General features: G+C 39.7%; 1 protein-coding gene across 3 annotated transcripts; it reads right to left on the reverse strand.

Annotated features, from left to right (window-relative positions):
- Positions 1 to 5,931: 5,931 nt before the first annotated feature.
- Positions 5,932 to 21,743, reverse strand: LOC111258943 (uncharacterized). 3 transcript variants are annotated; one of them, XM_022830539.1, is made up of 6 exons: positions 21,496 to 21,743; positions 11,101 to 11,189; positions 10,619 to 10,853; positions 9,262 to 9,361; positions 6,864 to 7,049; positions 5,932 to 6,287 (listed from the first exon to the last, which is right to left on the reverse strand). In XM_022830539.1, exons 2-6 carry the CDS (start codon positions 11,187 to 11,189, stop codon positions 6,226 to 6,228), a joined length of 672 nt encoding a protein of 223 aa, XP_022686274.1. In that variant the 5' UTR covers positions 21,496 to 21,743; the 3' UTR covers positions 5,932 to 6,225. The 3 variants fall into 3 exon arrangements, with proteins under 3 accessions (XP_022686274.1, XP_022686272.1, XP_022686273.1); XM_022830537.2 differs by lacking the exon at positions 21,496 to 21,743 and adding an exon at positions 16,038 to 16,185; XM_022830538.2 differs by lacking the exon at positions 21,496 to 21,743 and adding an exon at positions 16,038 to 16,197 and having other exon boundaries at positions 6,204 to 6,287; positions 6,820 to 7,049.
- Positions 21,744 to 22,315: the final 572 nt, after the last annotated feature.

The raw sequence follows: 22,315 nt of genomic DNA on the forward strand, positions 1-22,315 counted from the left end.
ATTTTAAGCGTAATCGCAAAACCTGGACTATACTAATGTTTTTTGTGCAAAGTAAAAAACAAAAAAAACCCGTGCAAAATAAGATACCGTTAGATTCATTATTGAGACTGTCATCACACATGTATAGACCTTACTCGAGACAAACTGGCCACTTCTTAGCCTACTGTTGAGCTATAAAATGGTGCTGCCGGGGTATTCGAGTCTTATGGTGGTTATGACATTGAAATAACTTAAGTGTCACTAAATGAACTTATAATAGCACGTACAATTTCTAAGAAGACTGAAATCGATTACTAATTATTATATAAGACCTGTGTAAAAAGTTCTAAATTGTGATAACTTAATGCATAGAAAAATATTTCGGGATTTGCTTCCAATACTGCTTTTGAACGTTACCTCAGAATAATTAATATTTAAATAAGAGGTTTCGAGTTTTGCATGCGAAATGCCGCCAAACATCGGCTCAGATTTAAGTGTAATTACTTGGAAGTTAGCAACTGTGGTTTAGAGCCGTTGGAGCTATGAGCGGCCATATTATTTCCGCATCCCAAGCCCCATATAATAAACTGTTTAGCGTCTAATATAAGCATAACCTCTTATATAACGATTCATGAGACTTCATATTAAAGCTATACACATTTCGTGTTTGATTCTAAGTTTTCTTTTAAATATAAACGGGAAATCAGCTGGCATTTTTCTAAGATCAACTCATCCAGTTCACAGTGGGCTAGATCTCTGACAGTCTCTAAATATGAATGTCAAGTACCTAAACGCGAAAGGGTTAAGGGTAGATTTGAAGTTTTTAATGAGGAGCTAAAAGAAACGTAAAAAACCTGTCCCATTCGTACTAACCTAGAGAGGCAATATCGTTAATCAACAGGTGCTTTTAGCTAAAGACGAGATACTCTAGTGAGCATATTTGTAGCTCAATGCTATGCTTCAAATTTATATACCGTCTATATAAATAGTCATCACACATATAAAGGAGACCTACGCCTAACGTAGTGTGTGTGCTCGTACACAATCAGTCAGTTTTTTGCGTTCTACAATGTAGATATTCAGCTAGTTGAGTTTTTATTCTTTGGTTTGTTTAGTTAGAAAAAAGTTAGTGAAAATGTTTTCCTTATTATGTTAAAAAAAAAAAACGAGTTTTTATTGCGAGAAATGAGACCTACAGCATTAGTGTAAGTCGCTCATGGAAGCATAAATTACTGAGAGACGCTCTCAAAAATGAACTTTGTACATTTAAGTAATATAAAGGTACTAATATGTTTCAAAGAAAGTTTTTTTAAGTTTAAATTATAACCTATCGGCAAAAACTTATTTTTCACGTTACAGGTCAGCTGTACGTGGACCGAGTATAACGACAATTTGGGACTATTGTGCAAAATCTTGTGTTATATACATTCATTTCTAGAGAAATGCTTTCCTCCCACCTACGCCTACTACACAGAGGAAGATTTAGTCAAGATTGTACAATTTTAAATGCGCTCCTCAAGCAAATACTATACTTGACAACATATTAACCCTTACACTAGAAAACGTTTCCTGTAGGTAGTTAAGAGTTCGACATATTCTAATTTGACTGCAAAATTTAAGTCACCGTAAAGGTCAGCTCAGTTATCGACCGAGTGTAGCTCAAAAAGCCAATCATCTCAACTTTGTACACCGACAATTAAACACACAAAAAAAGAGGTGAATCATCTATACATGAGGTCACGCCGAACCGAAGAGCAATAGATGCATTGCCTTTCTCACCAGGACATAGGACACAAGAGTTTACGACTATTGGTAGTACATCGCTTTCTTCCAGCCTGTTTCTTTAAGCCCTTGAGTTGCTCTTGACTTCAACAAACGCTGCCATGTACCAAGTATATATATAAAAAAAATTATTTTTACAAAGCCTTATGCGAGTTAGAGGAACCCGTTGTAGGTTTTTTTTTTCTTTTTTTTTTTTTTTTTTTTATATATAGCTTAATAAGCGCTTTCGAATGTAGTCCAAGCAAAAAATAAATCTTTTCTAGAATCTTTTTCTATTCACCCATTTACAAGTACGTATATCTGTAACCTCCGTGTCGATAGAAAAAAGCCTGTGGGACTCATTTACGCATATCATTGGCGCAATAGCATCCTCTACTACCCACAAATAAGCCAAGCTGACGATTCTCTTTATTTTAACTTCAAAAGCAGCGAGAAACTCGACGGGGGTACATTTTAAAGTGGTCGATCACTGAGCAGCCGATTGTTTCCACGGAAATCGTCCACTGGGTGATCAGTTCCGTCTACAGGGTGTTTCAAAAATTGCGCAACCTTGAGAAAAATCGAGCAAAATTTCGCGGCTCCAAAAGCAACGTTTCATGAAGTTTACTTCCACTCTGTGTTTTATGAATGCTATCTCAAATAGTGATATGTACTCTAGAGCAAAAAATAAGGAAAACTATCTAGACATTTTTTCTAAAAAGCATGGAATTTCGTTTCAAATCGTGAGGACTGTTCAAAATTTGAAGCAGAGCTTAATGTCTATTAAGACAGACTTTCCATGACCGTTTTTGACTTAAAATAAACAAAAAAAAAAAAAAAAAGATTATCTATGAAACAATTTAACTGCTTAATTTTCTCACAGTCGTGCGTAGCTTTTCACTCACTGTATATCAAGGTGAAGTTTATAAAAAGGAAAAAAAAATATAAAAATATAACTTGTTAACAAGCCCGATACGCACGCGGTAGATTTAGACACAAGCTTTTCTTCTATGGAAAAGGGGTCTGAAACCCGTGTTATTCAACCGACCGTTGTATGTCTTGTACTTTTCCACAAATTTAAGGGTTTATGATACCTCTGGCCGGTGTCTGGCAATTTTTATCTCTAAATGCGACTTGAAAAACATTCAAGCTCACTTGTTTTATTTTCGAAATCCTAAAAACTAAAAGCAGTTAGAAAAGTTCAACTGCACCCGTAAGTGCGCTGTGATCATATCAGCAAATGATATTTTTGAAGTTCTTCGACGACCCGACGACTGCTCTTAAGGTAGACGAGAAAAGCCCAGAAAGTAATAACCCTGTATATTTTCATGAGTAAGTGTTCGTCTGTCCTGATTTACGTACTGCTTTCAAAGGTATCGATGCTTCATAGCTGCCCGGTTCTCTTTTGAGATTTTTTCGAAGTAGAAGTGTTTTTTTTTCAACGGCTTTCATGATCTGTTTCTGTTATTCTATAGCACTAGTAAATGTATGTATTTCTTGGCAGAGCCTTCTGTAGAGTCGCCGAATCGAGCCGATCGCTTTTTGACTATAAATGACAGAGGTGTGAGGTGGCAGAGTGTCTAGAAGCTAGAATTAAAGCTTTCTTTGTATGATGTTTTTTATTTTTCTCGCTTGAAACAAAGACGAACACTTGTTAGTATTGATGTCGCCGGTCGGCTACGCGCGTCGAGTCGGTGGAACGATGGACAACAAGCTATAATAAAAAGCGGTTTCATAATGATGATAACAACAGCAGTTTCAGCAACGGCAATTTCTGACAATCGGAAAAAGTAAACGGAAGAAGATTCTAATCAGCGAGTTCCTATAGACAATAATGCTAATCGTATCCGCTCGAAGTTGGCTACTTCTATCTAAAATGATCATGATGGCTTACGAAGTGCATAGAAAACTGTGGCCTTTTTGTTTTTTAAAGGACCACAAAATATTATCTGCAGATAGGAGAGTGATTTGCCTATCGTATGCTATTAGTTATTTAATTAGTGCGATATTTAATGTAACGCGTAGTCGTTTTAGGGGTCATTCGACCCCGTTTGTCCACATTCTAAACAATATCGAAGACCGCTTGCAGACAAAGTATTTGTTAGCTCTGTTGTTTTTCTTATCTGCACTGGCATGCGCTCGAAATGGGCTGGGGTCACAGTGTGCCGACAAATGGATCTTTTCCATCAAATGTTTGTAATTTGTCCCACAGAGCATTCTGTTGCACATGGCACTCAAGGTCTGAATTCTAACAACCGTATTAGAGCTCGAAGTTTCATTATAAGGCTCATTCCAGAAGCAAACGTTGAAATGTATTTTTTTTAATGTAACCATTATATTATTCCGATAATTATTAAGTTGTTCCATAAACTATTAGCTTTATTTTGCGCTTACAACGTAAATCAAAGGCCTTGGCGCTTTCGAAATTTCCCAAACAGGGTCACCACTTTCATGGCGCCTACAGTGAACCTGTCTAGTCGACCTAATGTATGCAAAATAGAACCAGTAGGTGCCTGTATCAGTAATCAGTGTGATGCTTAGTTTAGTCTGCCTTTACCTACCTGATAGTATGAAACTAGCTTTTTAAAAACGTTCACGTACCCCACACAAGAAGCTTCGAGCGCAAGATCATGAGATAATAGCTAATAGCCTTTAAGTTACACCTGTCTAGGGCCACGCCACAGTCCAACTGATGAGATACTAACAAAGACATTTGAACTTTCTGAAGTTGAACAATCGTATTTTAACCCTTACGCTTAGCTTAGTCTGCGTGACCATCTTGTTCGATCGAAATATATGTACGTGCTGAGAATCGTTGGCAAAACGAATGCCATGTAAGGCGTGTAACTAAGAAACGATACTGAGATAGATAGCCATCTCGAAACATTCCTCTGCGTCTGAGCTCGCGAGTACGTCAACCTATTCCCACTGCAAGCTTTTAGAAACATGATGTAAAGTAATGCCTTTTCGTTTAGTCTTATTGTGGTCGAACTCACACGTTTACTACCGCTTCACCTAAACGCATCCCGATACACATTGGACGTTTTGCCTATATGATCGCACTATATTACCGCAAAGAGTAAACACTTTAGAAAAATACTAGCGTTACACACGCTCGTTTAAAATATGACAGTGACAGGCATATCGCCAACCCGCGGCGGACTTAAGCATATCTCATTGTAGAATATACGTTAAATATGGCGCTAGAGCAGGCGTCATGACGACAGTGCGTCCGATAGGTACGGAGCAGCGCACTTTCCTTTTGCAGATTTCTACGATTTTTCATCCGAGTATTCGTAGCGGCCTCTGCACAAGGTTTCTTGAGAGGCCTCTTATCGTTAGCGGAGCTAGAGGAGACGATTCTGCATTTTATTTTGTTCGCAAAGAACCTATTGTTTCCAATTGCTGCGTAGAAAGCTGCCTGATAGCTAGAGCGTTTAACGAGTAAAAATTAAGTAAGGTAAACAGTCGGAAGCGACAGGTTATGTCGTATTGGCTTGTAAAAGTAGATACTGTTCTTATATGGGCACAGTTGGACAAAGCGGGCTTATCACTGGCGATAAAAGACGAGCTTATAGTGTCACAAAACTGCTCTGCGTAATGTACGCTATTGATCAGACTAGTCCGTATTATATCTTCACAGCACTGCTCCTCCTACGATTGGCTTGCATCGCAGCATTGCAAAAAAAAAAACACTATATAGAGATTCAAGTAGGTATTAGATTGCGCCGAACAATTATATGACTGTACCTCTAACGTGTAGTTTGGAACCATGGAGACTTCATTTCAGATAAACAATTAAATCGCCGGCTGTTGGCTACGCGTTAAGTATATATTCCATTGGTTCTTAACATTTATTGGTTTGCTTCTGAATGGAGAAGGAACACAATAGGCTGATGGTGAAGATCGACTCGTTGAAACGACAATCATAAAGTACTTTGCAACGTTTCGCTCGAAGCTTATCGGTCCTGCTAATTTAAGGGAAAAATAATTCCTACACGGCCAGTGCTCAAGGTTTTTTCCTTTAGCAGCACACGGAATACAACTCAGGCTGTGTGGGTTTCACTCGGGTGTGTCAATGACAGGCTGTTCTGAAGGACAACCGACTGCTTGTAAAGATGGCCGGAAAGGTCCGTTTTTAGGATAGCTAATCATAACTGAGTAGACATCATACTTTTAGAACTATAGGTATAGATATTCAAAGCAAAACAAGGTATCTTTATTTAGAAACTGTACATGATTCCGGCCTGGCTATCAGATACAGTGATATATTGTGCGTTTACAAATTGGGTAAAGATTGGTTCACTACCAGTTACTCATTGCATATTCAAAATGTAAATAGATTGTATCTAATATATTATATATAACCGAATATATACATATTTTTGTGTGCGTTAGGCGACCAAAGATCGTCTGCATATCAGTCGAATGTAAACTTCAGATATTTTCCGCAAATCTAAGGAGAATACGACGAAGTCCGGTGTTCTAACTTTTCTTCTTAATATTGCATTGTTCAGTGCTAGCTCCCGGCGAAAGCTCTGATTGCCCTATAATGTAAAGTCATATAAAGGGTCAATAATTGCTCGGTTTGGTCTCTGATACTATAGATGACTGTATAAATATATTTGCTGGCTAATAAACTTACATTTCGAAAACTTTCCAGCCTACACTGAATGTTTAACGTTTAACATTATGGCTCGTGTTGCAGGCAAAAAAAACCCTCAACTGGTAAATGTGACTAAAAAAAAGAACGGTCAAAGCAGCTGTAGTATCAATAGGTAGCAATTTACCTACGTAATATATAATGCATATCATATTTCTTAACATAATGTTCGTAAGTTTAAAATTTGACGGGAGCGTGAATCCCGTTGCCGGACTCAAATCGGCATAGTCCAGCTTCGCTGTCCAAAACCCAGTAGTTCAAGGCACCGCAGAAGGCGGAGTGTGTGCCCGTATGAATGAGCCTGATTTAGTTTAAATTGGCGCCTAATTTAGTTTAAATTAGCCTAATCTGAACCATTTAGCCGAATCATATCATAATGAAACTGCTGAAAAAGTTAGGAATTGATTGATACGTACCTATATACCTATAGCTTTCTTGTTGGAAACGAGCGTATGCTGACCTGCTAAAGATGGTTGTGTGCGTGAGTTCCCAGAAGTGCCAGGATGAGCTAACTGGCTAGCGACATTTAAGGACGCTAGATGTCCAAGAGCAGCAAGAGGTCCAGCAAAAGGTGCTCCCAGCGAGAGCCCCAAACTTGAGTCTAGAAGCTGAAGCTGCAGCGGCAGGCCCAAGTAAAACGAAGACACTAAGGTATTTCAAAATGAGAACAAGCTGATTTAGAGAAAATATGATTGTAGTAAATAAGCTGCAGGAAAAAGCAAAACTTTAGACTAACCGGAACCGCCTACTGGAGTACTGCTATCTGTCTTTGTCATACCTATTTTGAATAGGCCGTAACGTTGTGTGTGCACGCAAATATTTACGTTATAAGCATATAAGCACTAATGAATTACCACCAATGCATTTCTGTTTCCTTAACTGAACTGCGCTGGATCATAAAGCAATGTTGACACGTGATCGAAATATAGACCCATTGCTGTCGTATATAAGCCATAACACTGCGAAATCGAGCAATCCATAATTTATTTTAGGTACCAAACGGAACTTTCCAAACCCGATGATTTTCTACCAGACGCTAACTTCTACTAGATGGATTTCGAATAGTTTCACGAACTTTGCTTGGCTGTTATCATTAGCTGCAATAGACTGTGGTCAATCATTCTCTATCATCACTCTAGCTAAATCACACAATTAAGCCTCGTTTCTGTTTTACGGTCCTCAATCGAACGTAGATCGTTTCACTATTTCTAACCGATGACGTCTACGTTAACCCTCCAATAGTTCTGTCTATAAAGCCCGTTTGATTCTCACTACGATGAAAAAGGACCCCGTTTGGCAACAATAAACCAACCTTCGTCAGCCATCGTCATATAACGAAATACATGTACATGGATAGTTTTGATCTGTTCACTTATCTGTAGCAAATAAATATTCAAATAGAAATTGAAAGGGATATTAACGAAGCTGACTTTGAACTGATCAAACACAAAGGTCACCCACCGAGTCCATCGGCTCTTTCGGCCCCACGATACATATGCTTGCTATATAAATAAAATTAAATAAAGTATGAGGCAGATATGAGATGTTGTTAAAAGAGGCCCATGTTAATTACATCGTATATCGTCGTCAGTTATTCAACAACATTTAATTGACAAACCCATTGTTGAACATTTCTATCAAATACACCGATCGGCGGACGATGATGCCTCCGTGGTGAGCCTCTTTGTTCCAGTCGGGATATTTCTGTAGTGTATTGACTGTGAGCAACCTAGTTTGTTGCTAGTCGTTGCCTTTTCTGCTCAGGCAAACGGCGAACCGATCGTTTCTCTTCCTTCTTATAGCTTCAAAACCAAAATACGTCGATAACGTCGCGTTTCAAGCGTCCGCTTACCAGCCTGTAGGCCACTTCCTTCGATATTTCTGTTCCATTTCAACTATTTCCATTTTCCACTGATGCCTTCACTATCAGCGTGATCTTCTTGACGTTATTCTGCAGTTGCTACCTGCCGATGAATCGTCGCCGTCGGATTCTTCCGTAAAACACGACCCGATGCTTTCCTAACAACTATAGTACTTTCGGCTTACACTACTCTAGAGCGTTCTACAGGGAAAGAAACCATCTCGTGAGTGGCTTGAGTCCGCCAAAGAAGGTGGCAACTCCAATTTTGAGTCGACAGAAGCGTCCGCGTTAGGGAAGCCTATGCACGAGCTAGAATGCGGAGACCAAATGCGCTAAGTGGGACCGATCAAGCGGCCAGCGTCCGTGCGGCCCGTATCAAGGGAAACAGCGCCGTCATCACGACGAGGAAAGGAACAAGGGACACACGAATTTCAAAGAAGGACAAGCATTCAAAGTTAACGGCATAGACGAAACCAGAAGCAATAAAGGGTTTCGCCGATTCGGTCTTTTATTCGAAAGAAGACCAAACAGACTCTGATGCTGCTGGTTGATGGTCATCAGCAAAACTGACGCTGGCTGCTGCAGAAGTTGGCAAATAAAATAGAGTAATGATGAAAACAAATCAATTAGCCGTCTAGAAACAGAAATACGGTACGAACGAAGCCTCGACGAACGTCAGGTACCAGTGATGTGTTAGCTGGTATTGAATTTGTCTTACTGCTTATTTGTCATTGTCCCGTGTTTATGCATTGTTTGCTTGATTTTCATTTATTGTTTATTAACGCAAAAATTAAGTGTCTTCTGCCAACGTGCCGCATATTTTGTACACAATTTTATCTTTCATTTATTGCTAATACAGGCATCATATGTGAATGCGATATTTTTGTTATGACTGCTTATACCTGAGAAGATTGCCGGGCCGGAATGCTTATGGTACGATGGCAACGAACTGTATTCGAACGTCTATGATATTACGTAAATTAAAATTATCACTTACATGAGGGTGACGAGAAAGTTGGCCCAAACGATGTCGTTGGCTCTGAGAAAGTACTCCTTATAGACGATGATACTGTTGACCGTTCCTGATTTGAGCCGGCCTGAAGAACCAGAGCAGATCAGTAAAACAAGCTAGCTTCGGGAACCCGATCATCATTATCACCGTCAGTGCATATTTTACCCAGTAAGAGCTTCGACCTGTATATTGTAGACTGTTGCGCACCCGGCGGATGACACAAACTTTTAAATATGAATTTTGTTTGGCGTTAAAGCTTGACCTGCAAAAATTGCTACGTCAGGGCTGAAGTACCGGCTGTTTTTACTAACCTTTCTAATCTTCTCCCTGATGTCGATGTGTTAGATACCGTTTGAGAGGTTTGTTTTTGTACAAAGTGATTGTCTTGCTTATGGCACGATATTTAAGTTTGGCCTTAAACTTCATAGACGAGCGTCATTTCGGAAAAAATATGTCGACTAACAAAGCTCCAAAGTGATCCAAAATATTTGCTGCGCGTACAGTGAAAGCTCCATGGGTAAGATGTAGATATAGGGGCATTCGACAATTACTCTTCTCCAGAAGCGGCTCAAGATGATCCCCATTGAACTTAGTGCAGCTTATTTTGGATTTAAGGTACAATTTACCAAACTATTTTTCGGTTGAAATCTCAACCACAGAGTGCTCGTAGGAGGACTAGGCCGCAGCTAGACCGGATTAAAGCATCTTCGAAGGCGATTAAAAGGTGTCGAAAACGCCGTCCTTTTCTATTCATATTGTGATCCTGCCAATGACTACGGGCTTACGAAGTAACAGTATATAACATACAAGTCAAAAGTTGTAAAAGAACAACAAATTTCATTAATTGTACACTCTGTACGTTAAAGAAACGACTAGAGGCTGCTATTTTAAACCATAAACGTAAATCGAACGCATTGTTGATGCATAAAAAATCGGTGCTTTCTATAAATGTCCCCTAAAACGAGCCCCTATTTCACCTTAGTTTCCATCTTAGCTCACCCCAGGGTATTTAATTTTCACTATATACGGCACCATTTTGCCGGTCAGATGTTCTTCTAGGAACTACTTTGATCTGTGTTCGGTCGTTTCGGAGCACGGTGTTACGTGGTTCGGCATCAGCACCCGTCGCGATCGTGCATTGTTTTCTGGAATCGTTGACGCATGCCGTGTTCCACACAGCCTCATAAAAAAAAACCGGGCATCTACGTTTAAATGTGACCCGTCTTAGTTTTATTTGACAATTATTTAACTATTGTCTATTATGTGTTTACTAGTTGACCTAGCTCTCGATTTGAAAAACACCGCGTCGCTTCATCAAAGCTATTAGGATCGTCTCACTTACGCGAAATTGATATTGTAGATGACGAGCCGTGTCCACCTGTTGTTGCGGAGGCACATGTTGGTATCGTAGACGGCGATGCAATTCCTGCGGATGGTTTTTTTGGTTGGTACTATTTGACTGGACTCGAGTTGTAGCGCCTCTCCTGGAGGTGCTCTCTGAACTCTGGAGTCTTTTCAGTTTACCCTGTACCTGCTGCCTTTGGAGAATTAGGATACAGTTCTCGCATTTGCAGTCTCTAGAGCAGAAACGAGTGGAAGAAATTAAGTATAACTTGACAGATGGACAAAGCATCAAGACCTGAAAAAAAAACCTTCTTCAAGCCGATCAAGGCGTTACAACAACAATGAACGAGAAGCGTTACTTGATTGTTAGCGATAGTGTAATGTACACAGCGTCGAGTCGGACCATAGACTGCTTCTATGCTGCACAAACACACGAATTACGGTACGATTAAGACTGTTTATAATGGCCATGTATCTTACCTGTATTTGCACTGGTCCTTATGATCCTTTACGAGGTTTTTTTCGTTGTGGTTTCGGCATCTCGCGCAAAGACGTACGCGCGCTGGCATCTGGGGCGATGGCATTGTCAAGACGATTAAAGCCGAAAATATTTTAGAGATATTGGAAAATTTAGACATTTCCTCAGCTAACCTTAAGCGATATGTAAAATAAATCGAAGCACTAAGGACGTATTTCTTAATTATAAGTCGGCTAATAGATTTTAGCTGCTGTGAAATGTCTTTAGAACGGCTGGCGCATTGGAAAGTTGCTCAAACATCGGAAACAAAGATGTCAAGCAAACAACGTCAATAATTCAACAACACTTAATAAACTTAAAAAACAATAACAAACATTTAATCAAATAGAAGTATTCGTTTTCAAATTGGCTCGCTTAATAAGTTCGTCGCTTTCTAGGATAGCGACAAGCAGGGGGCGCAGTACTCACAGTTGGGCCTTTTTGCTTTTCTTTGATACGTCTACAAGGTACTGGAATATTCTAGAAGACCCAATTCACGCTATTGTACATTGGCGCACATTCTGAGTATCGGACTAATTGTTATATTGTAAGCAAAAACGTATAGCACGCACGACCCAATGAACTCTTAGTCAAGAAACTTAGAAAAACTTAGTCATGAAGAATACTTCATTCCTAGAATTATCATTATAGCGTTCAGCATGTACGTAACTTTCCGCCACTTCAATTTCATTCGTTTCAGATATATTATACTTTAGTGTGTCACACGTAAGAGGCAATTAGCTATCTAACGAGAAATGAATCTGAGACTGTCGTCTTAAATGCGAAATGATAGCAATACACCCTAATTCGATTCGGTCTTTCCGGAAACTGCTCAATGCTAAGTTACGTCGGCGGAAGTCCCTTTCAGATGTTACAGCGTTGGTACATGTCAAAATTAAAAAGCTCAGCTCGATTTCCAGCTCAAATATGGTGAAGACTAATTTAAGTTTGTATTTTTAAACCATCTAGAAGAAATGTATTAGACTAAAGCCCTTCCGCGCGGGATCTCTATGAAAGGCATAGCTCTCTTCTTGACACGTGTGCCAGACTGAGCAATTAAGTAGGTAAATAAAGAAAATAATATAAAGCTACGATTTTCGGCATCTTGTTGGTGCTTTTTTTTGGCAAGAATTATTCTCTGCGCTTCATCCTCTTTGTCTGCCTTGTCGCGTCTTCGCAGTTATCATCAGTCCGAGGTAGAAATCCAATAGGTCATGTAAAGCAGCTTTCATTATAAACCCCCGCTGTCTCTCATGGTTCGCAGCCCATCTGTCTCCTTACAGAAGGCTCACCCCGTCGTTTAGCAGGTCTGCCGAACAGGGATCCATTTTGAACATACCAGCGCACGTAGCCGGCCAATAGATACGAAATGTTCACTAAATGTAAACACAGTTCACAGCATAAAGAAAAATACGAGTATTTTCGGTCAAGAAATGGCCGAATGAGTAGTCAGTATTACAAACTTTGGTATAGTATTTATGTGGAACTATCAAATAAATTTGCTTTGAGAGCCGGTTGGAAGAGCGGTTAAGGAATTCAGACCAAATCACCAACAGTTTCTCTATCAGCATACGCTTTTATACTATTTTTTAGCCTTTCTATTCGGAGCGGCCCCAACCTGAGATTTTGTTCAAGGCCTCTATCTTTCGAGAAGGTCAGACTGCTGTGATATTGTTTGCTCTGGCCTAGCAAGAGACACGTTTTGTTGTCCAGCTGCCAGTAGGAAACATGGAAGAAACGTCAAATAGCCATAAGTTATGGGCTACAATCCGCCACCAGGCTGAATACTATACACTTGTCGCTATACATTACGTTGGAACTTGAGTATCGCTAGTAATAATAGTTCCATCTAAGAAACCAACTTTCAGATACGAAGTAGCATTCACACGAATACCACCTTCTTTAAGATCAAACGATTCGAAGTTAGACAAAAGTTACGTAATTCTATGTCTTAGCTGGTCCACTCACTCTGTATTGAAGCACGACTAGATCTTTTAAAAACATATATATATTCGTTCTTAGCTTTTCGGCCAGACGGTACGTGCTCTTCATAGCTTGCATGGCCGAAGCAGTCGAAAAGCAAAAAAAAAAAAAAAGCTGCTGTTTATGACGGTAAACTAATAACAATTGTTCAGTAGCCGTTTATCTAAACAATTTACTCAAACAGACGCGTAGGAAAAAGCACGTCTCAATACTTTATGTTGAAATAACCCCTGGGTCTTTTTAGACGAATTTAGCTTGCGAAAGGGAGCTTAGCTAACACATCTATGGATATATGTTCGAGATGAAGAGATAGTCCAATCTAGGATCTCGTTTTTGCATTGATCGCACCGACGGCTGTCACAAACGAATGCCCATTACTCTGACTAATTCCAGTTAGATTGATTGATTGATTTTACGAAGTCCAACGTCCTGTTTACCACTTCCAGATAACTTGTAAAATTGAACTATTATTTAGGAATATACAAATCGGTAAAATTAGGATATTCTAGTTAACGTCATATTTATAACGAACTAAGCGTCGCCGACAATTAACCGCTGGTTGTACTCATCTAAAACCCACGATAATTAGGCGACCGTGGGTTATAGATAGGCAGATTTTTATTGTTTTACAAGCAAATACATTTTTATTTGTTTATACTATCTATTTGAAGGGCTATCCACTGTATGGGTTGTACTCGAAGTTGCTATTATCCATTATTTATCCTTAACTGGAAAGTTAGTCCTAATAAATCGAAGCAGAACGAACGTACTTTTCTTGTTGTCCTACACCCGTACAATAGTATAATTACTATCAATATAAAAAAGTTACGCTTTTAGTCACAGTATTATTAATACCACTATTATTACGGTACCCATTACTAAGATGATCATTCTAATTAGAAGGATAAACTATAATAAGTTGAGGGGGTTCTATATGCTAATAAAGTACGGCTACGCGGCACACCTAAAAATCGACGCTCTCCCTCTGAAACATGGGAAGTTTCGCAAAAACAAACAGACGTGTCAAAACGACACAGACAGACAGTGTTTTATCTTCTGCCAAATAGATAAACGAAAATAAACACAAAAATAATATGAGAATCACTATTTCAATGTTCTCATGACTTTCTAACCCTTACATCGTATGGTCCCAAGAAAAAAAAAGTATAATTATGCTTTTTTATCGTGTGAATCCAACCACCTTTACTGTCCATATTATTGTTGATTCTATCAATTCTCGCCATATGAAGCACTTTGAGTCTGTATATAAACATTTCACCAATATACTTCTCACACTAAATATTTGTTTTTAGATTAAACAAAAACGTATGAATCCAGTTTAGCTTATTCAGTCGTTTTTTACATTGTCCATTGTGTTTGTGAATCTGATACTTCTGAGACACTGAATATGTTACGGTTTATATTCTAGCGCAATGTGATCTAATTTTGAACTATTTAAATGGTGCCTACATATTCTCTGAGGCACGTAGGGCCATCGCACTCCATGGTACTACATAAATACGTTTAAAACAAAAAAAATAGCTTTTTTTCTATTCGTTCAGGTTTATCGTGTGTGTCTTAAGCATCGATCTTTTGTTGTTATTGTCGGTGGAAGAAAATTTTAGTGAACTTTGGATGAAGAAATTCAAAACTTTTAATTATGAACCATCATAGTATTTAGGCAATAGCGTAGCTTATCTATTCGTATTTAAAATAAGAATTTCAAAACTGAGCTTATAGTTCGTCACCACCGAAAGATCTCGTATGTATTCAGCGACTGTGTGTACATATGCGAGAAACGTTATTAGTTGTAGGACTTGGTAGGACCACTCGGCCCTCGTGAGCATTCACACAGCTGTAAGGCTCAACGTTGTTGGTATAAAATGTGTCCTTTATGACAAAATATCTGGGATGACAATAGGGATTACGCAATTAGCTTAATTCCGAACCCTGAAAGCATCGAAAGGGCGTCCTGAGGGGCTGTTGAAGGCTACGTTAGTCTAGAACAGGTATATGTACTGTTTGCCAAATTTCCTTTTGTCAGTTTGTCCATGTTTAAAAGGCCAAATTTACTAGAAAGAAAGCTCCAAGGGTGGTAAGATCAGGGTATATGTCGTCTTGAGCCGCATATATACATCATGTGGTTGCAGAGCTGCTTTCGGTGGAACCATTGTAATTCGAGGAAGCTCTGAAAGGCTCATTAGGCGGGTATCGATTAGTTTTAGTGTTTTATTTCAGTCTCTTTTTCCTATTCAAAAACGAGACGTTGCAAGACTTATAAAGCCGTAGGCGCGTATTTGTTCAGTATTTCATCTGAGATAACTCGGCCATGTCTATCCACCGAAATGTCGTCATCCCATAGCCGGTATCCTCTAGCGCTCGGTGCGTTTCTGTTATAAGTTGTAAACCGTTTACCAGATAGTGTTTCATTTTCTTCAAATGGACAAGCAAATTGGTGCATCGCGAAGGTCGCGTCGTACGAGTCCGCGGCTTCAAGCCTTCAAAAGCACAACTCTTGCTGTCCTAAACATCACGGTTTGAGCTGGACCTAGTCCTTGCAGAGTTCTCTCGGGAGGCTTCCACCAGCAAATGCTATATGGTTTATAATCTCACACTAACTGAGCACTAACTAAGTACAAGAAGTTCTCTTCGCTGCGGTGAGAAATATGAGTGCGGATCTCGCTGTTATTCGAATGCTATCCAAACATACTGAATTTATACAGCACACCTACCTCATCTAGCAAAGACCGCTTGCCACTCCCGAACTCGCTAAACGTCTTGCCCACTTCACTATAGCAACGGAAGAAGTGTTTCAACACTCGCATAACTTCTTTAGGATCTTTGACGCCTCTATTCTCCACCGATCATCAAATATAACAAAGTATAGGCCATTCCTTATAAATATCTTTGCGCCCACCTGACGTCCTATAGTTATTTCGGTCCCTTCGCGGGTCGCTCGAACTCTTCTGCCCATCGCTTGCGTTGCCCCAATTAGCTAGTCCTTCCAGACATTCTTGTACGATTTCGACCTCGTCGTCAGCCTCCCCGCCGCTGCCACCAAAGTAAAGCGAACTGGTTTACCTTTGTCGTTAGCTGACAGGAGCGTGCGCCTCGCACCTGGGAGCGTTCTGCATCTAAATAGCCATAGATGTTGTTACGCAGCTGGTTCTAGCAGGTATTTTTATGTAAGTCATCCAGCCGAAGATGTGTACAATCATCGAATGCCGCATATATTAAATAAGACATGAACTTTTGTGCAGCTAGTTGTGTATTAGGTAAACAACGCTGTCAAATATTCCGTATTGCTCACCGGGTACATTTTTGTCATTACGTGCGGCGTCTGCATTAGATTTTGTATAATATTACAAACCAATCCGGCAGACTTTGAAATTCTGTAATTTTTTAAGTAGTTGGGTCAGAATGATAACTTTTTGATATGTGTTAGAGGTCCTTTACACAGTGGCAGAACTTCCATCTATTTACCATTTGCGTTTCCATATGCAATTCATTTGTCTACGGTTTCTCTAGGCAAATCAATAATGAGGTATACTTACCCACCAATATGCTTTTTTAGGGCATCGAAAGCCCGTAATCACGCAGACTTAGATCAGAAAAATAGGCAGGTTAAATTCGTTGAATATTTCTTTACTTAAGTTCAGGTAGAAGTGTGGCAATGAAGATCCAACTGCCGTGCTAACAGCCCATGAGCCCCTTGGGGAACTCGAGGTAGCGAACCGCGTTCGTTGTTTTACTTTTGACGAGGATCCTATAGTGATGCATGTCTCTGATGTCTATCGCATGTACTACCATCACTTTACGTCCGAAGTCACTTAACGTTGTATTTTTAGAGCTCTGGTTACAGTTTTGTCACACGTTAAACCTGAAGTGCCACTTTCGGTTGACCAAGCCCATAAACTCCATAGTTTACTTCCGTACAGCACCTTGATTGCCGCAGCGTTTGTTTGCTGGTCTATTGGGTTTTGACGTCGGGTCACCTCCTCGCTTATTTTTAACAACCTGAGCTCCACTCGTCAAACGTTTGCATCGTTCACGGTCTACCTGTCTAATGCCTATACCAATCTTCGATGGACTTCCGCAGCGTTGTGGCCTATAAGGACCTGACCAGTAAGCGCTGATTTTTGAGACTAAAAGATCTTGTTCCTTCTAAGTTTAATCCTTTTGGAGTAAACTAAACCTGAGTAAAAACTGTAATATTTACGAGTCAAATTCTGTTTGTTAGCGTTGTATATAGTTCCAAAGTTATTCTGTTTTAGAGTGCGTCGAATCCGTTTGCAATAGCTAATATAAGAGCGGTTGAATAAGTAATGCGCAATCGTACAAAACGCTTTTCGTCTAGCCAAGTCAAAATGATAAATCGAGAAACTCATTTTTCCATGCTTACATACCTACATATAGATATTATTAGATAAACCAAGAGTTTACCTTAGATTTAAAATAATCGAGAAATATTATAAGTTTCATCTAACTTCCCGTCAAGCATGACCCCAACAACATGTATTCATACGCGACACTAATCGTCCTACCACCCTGTTTTCCATCAAGCAGACGGCTGGCTTCCAGCACGAAACGAAGTCTGTCTCTCTGTTTACGGCCGAGCTTCGAATTTAGACCACATCGTGCCCCTAAGATCAGCGTGCAGATACACTACCCACTGTTATGTAATTAAACTGTTATGGAGACTTCCGCATTACTACCCTGGAAAATACCCCCAACGGATCATCAGCAGTGATTAAGTTCTTGCCAAGAACCCAGATGCTTTCAATCAAATTATGTACGCATGGAGTAAATCAGCATTGGTTTACCTATCTAAATTGTAATCTGCCATGTTTCATTAACGATATTTAGTGAACCATAGCGAGTGTATACTTCCGTGGCCGATCTTTAAGAGTAACAGAGGATTGAATGCGTTCTTTACTCTATGATTTAGAAACACTTTATAGGCAAACTACAACACTGGATGAGCGTAGCTATAACACGCGTCTTCTATAAGCCAGTTAAGATTTAGTAATTGAGTGAGATTTTGATAGACGTGAAAAAAACCCTTGCGTCTGATACTGGCCATGTTTACAGGGGAGAACTTATATCTCAGAAGACCCAGACACGGGCTTATTTTTTTTATGGATTTCCCGTTTTAACGGTAGCGACATTAAATAGCTCCAGGAAAATCATAAGACCAATATAGATAGACCAATAGACCATTCAGATAACTCTCTGATCTAGTCTGAATTAAAAACGTATTCAATTTATGAGCGAATATCTCGGAAGGGTTGTCTAATGCAGTGCTCGCTTAACTGAACGTCCATATGAATAGATTTCCAGTCAAAAGTTTGTTTGTTAGAACTTTGCCATTTTTCGTTGGGTAATACTGCGTAAACATTTATAGCCTACAAGCTCGCTAAATCCTTTTATATCAGCATGCCACTCTTCGGTCTAGCGTACACGGTCTGTTGTCTCCGTTTAACTGAAGTAGTCGGCTCTAGCCCGACCTCATCATGTTTGTAACCTCAATGTACCAATGTAACCTCAATTTGGTAAATTTCGATTTCTTTCACACCAGCATTCGCTATTTCAACCCATATATAGTTTGTAGCAGCGCATAACTCTCTCGAGGCCTCTACAATAAGTTAACACCAATTAGAACAAAAAAAAGTAGTTTGTTCTGATAAACCTTATAGTTTGTTCGTCGGAGCCTTATCAGGACACCGTACGTATAGAAGCTATTTATAAAGCTTACTTTTAGACACTGCTGAGCACCGCTCTTCGTTATTGTCAAAGATTCGTTATATTGTACCCGTAGCTCTGTGTAAAGGCACATTGCCAGGTTGCGCTTACGATTGTAATGGGGTTTTGGCAGGCACATGTTTGTTGCCTAAATTCAAAGGCACAACTTGTGAATTCCGGCCCCTGGGCGTATATGTAACTTGACGAACTGTTTTTATCAACGAACGATTTTTTCGCAGCTCAGTTCAAAGTTCGCCGCTACCAAAGGTACTCACAAGTTCACATTATTATATTTTTCAAATCACGAAGGGGTTTAATTTGAATAACTGAAATACAGCGACATAACTACAAAAGATTGCAGTTATCGTTTGGCGATACCAATGCTATCAGCAAACGCCAATGTTGCGTTAGTTATATTTTCATAGAGTCATCGTTCTTTCTTTTGAATTTATCGCTTCCTTTGCCGACGTGAACGAACTAACTGATGCAAACGCAAACAAAGAAACACAGAGGAACCAGTCTGCACTTCGTTCACTAGCTTGCCACTGTCTTTCTACGGAAAATGCGTAAAGTACATAATAATCTACGCGTACGAATGTCAGCTCAAAGTAGTTGAGCTGCCGACGAGCAAGGCTGATAGTGTTGATATCGATGGTATAAAGTCTCTATGTTTATAGGCGTTTGCCCGCCCAGTGAACAAATCCCTTCTTTTTAAGTTTGTATGGGTTAGCTAGCGCGTCGGTGCTGCCCATACATACTTCCATAGCGATTCAAGAGGAAGAGACACTACCTTGCGTCACTTCGGCTCAACAGATCCTCCGTTGTCCGGATAATAGACAGAGATGAAATGTTTAATATTGATTGTGCGTCTTTTCGTCGTCCGTGAAACACTGACTGATACGAAAGAGCAGGTTTGTTGTTTGATTAGGTTTGTGTGCTCGTTTTATAGGCATAAACGAACCTGATGAGAAAAGGACGGAGCCTTCGAGAGCGATGTAAAAAAGCCAGAACGTAGTTGGCTACGTACGTACCTACCTAGAAGTAAGTACAGTGAATGCGGGTGGGACTTTATTTATGTGGCACTCCGACGTCTACGTGCTGAAATCAACCAGAGCCCTTAGGGCTAATTCGTTTTCCTCATGTTTCCCGTAAAAGTCATGTTTCCCACCAAATAATTCGGTTAGAATGAATCGGTTCACCCGAAAACAAGGAAGACGATTGCTTGGACGTATTGCGTTCTTCGTGTAGCATTGCCGGTGTAGAGTGATGCTACCGAGGGTCGAAGTTATAGACGAGAGAACTCAGGGCTAGGTATGTGCGAAAATCACGTGTCAGTTATGTCGAAGTTCAGTATTTGATTTTACCATATTACATATTGAAATGATCGCATGACAGGTAATATGGTTTTCTTTTAAATAACTAGAAAATTGCATTCGTTTGATTTACGAGTTTTAAGCAAAACAGTTGGCCAAAGCTCAGCTCTTAGATGGAAAATTAATTGATATCGACTCGTGCCTAATTTTTATACACCTTTTGGTACGTAGACTTAAAAAAGGTCAATCGAAACATCCAAATTTTGTTTTATCTTTCAGCAGAGAGAAGGTTTTAGACTCATTGGAAAGAAAATAATTGTACAAAAGTTTATTTACCATACTTACCCACTGATCTCGAATATTAGAGAAGATAAACTATTTTATAGAACAGATAGATTTTTATAAAAATGGAAACCTCTACGAAAATTACAAATGTCTTTATCAGAGTTTTTTTTTTTTTTTTTTTTATAACATAGCTTATCTTCTTCAACCTTCCAAGCTAACTGGGCTCCCCGTTTACATTTATGTAGGTTGCGTATCGATAAATTTTATCTGGCACTCCTGGGAGCAACTGGCTGGCTAACTTATGAAACAGAGTCTGGTGATACTTCGAACTACCGTAGCGTACAAGTTCTTCATAGATACACTCGGTTGCTGATGAAACAGTTGAATACATCGAAGGCATTTCGGCCAGCATATAAGGCTGAATAGCCTTAAATAGGTAACCACGGAACCATTAGGTTTGAAAACCATATGTAAATAAGCTGCCTACTACATAACGAGATATTCATCAAGCGGCGCTATTGGGTAAAACTGTGGACCAGCAGCGGAGCTGTTTTTAGTGTACTTATTTTTATTAACTATAATCTACTTAATGTCTAAGTATGCAATGCAATAGTAAAAATGCCTCTGTAGAGGCATTTTTAATGACCATCCTAAAGGATCTAAAGTAAGTAGTATTTAAACGAACATATTTAATTTATTTTTTAATTAACCTACATCGGATATAATTACGAAAAGCATTATGTAATTTTTAAAAACCAATTTTTAGCACTTCGATAATATTTATACCAAACTTTTTCCTCACCTCTAAATCTAGCAGTTGCATAGACTTAAATATGGCTGGTGGCACAAACCTAACCCACTGAATTCATCACCCAAAGTTTCTTAACAAACATTCCATAAGCACAAGTATGTCGATGAACAAACGTTTAGCTTAAACTAGCTACGACAGTAAGCTAGACGACATAAGGTTGTAATAAATGCCCCGCTACCTAGCGGCACTATGATCTACATGTGTCGTCAGATTTTAAGACTTACGTTACAAACAGGACCTGAAGAACCGGGAAGTGGGTGCTGTGTAAACAATAAATTTCACTGGCGGTTTGCGTATTCCAGATTGTGCGGTGCTTTTTGTAGGCCTTTCACTCGGATATCTATAGAGTCGTCACCATAATTTGCAAGCTTTTTAGGAGAAATGGTCAAGAAACCTTAGGGCGACCATTGCCAACGTAAGTCGTCAAGCAACTAGGCCGTTTGTCCTCTCGCAGATAGCTAGCAAGAGTTACTCTGGGATACGCATCCACCGCGACCCTGAAGCAACTCCGGTTGGCCACTGTTCGTTTCAGGCCCCGCCCACCATGAAGCCGCCCTCTCCACTCCAGCCGACGATGCCGTTCAACCAGCAAAATCGCCAGATTAACGACCATCGCAGCGATAGGCCATATTATAACGAGCCAATACAATACCATTACGGAGTTACGTGTACCAGCAACATCTACCAATAATCAGCACAAGCATACAAGGCACGCACACCCGCCTCCGACGAAATCGCAGCGATGAGCCGCTGGATAGCGTGCGCGAGCACGGACACACACGCACAGACAGACAGACAGACAGACATATAGACAAACGCCTTACGAACCAAGCTTCCGTCGCAAAGTTAATTTCTATATATTGAAGTATGTTTCTATAGTTTTTAAGATCTGCTAAAGTGCGTAGGAGACTTGCGCTAATTTAGTCACAGTTGCACCACTCCGGCTTGTCCCTGAAGTTAAACATAAACGACATACCAGTACGGATTGAATTGTGCTTAATCACAGTCGTATGACACTTTGTATCAGACATAGGTTAGATATTA

The sequence above is a fragment of the Varroa jacobsoni genome, unplaced genomic scaffold, assembly GCF_002532875.2.
Source record: "Varroa jacobsoni isolate VJ856 unplaced genomic scaffold, vjacob_1.0 scaffold_278, whole genome shotgun sequence".
Classification (NCBI taxonomy): Eukaryota; Metazoa; Arthropoda; class Arachnida; order Mesostigmata; family Varroidae; genus Varroa; species Varroa jacobsoni.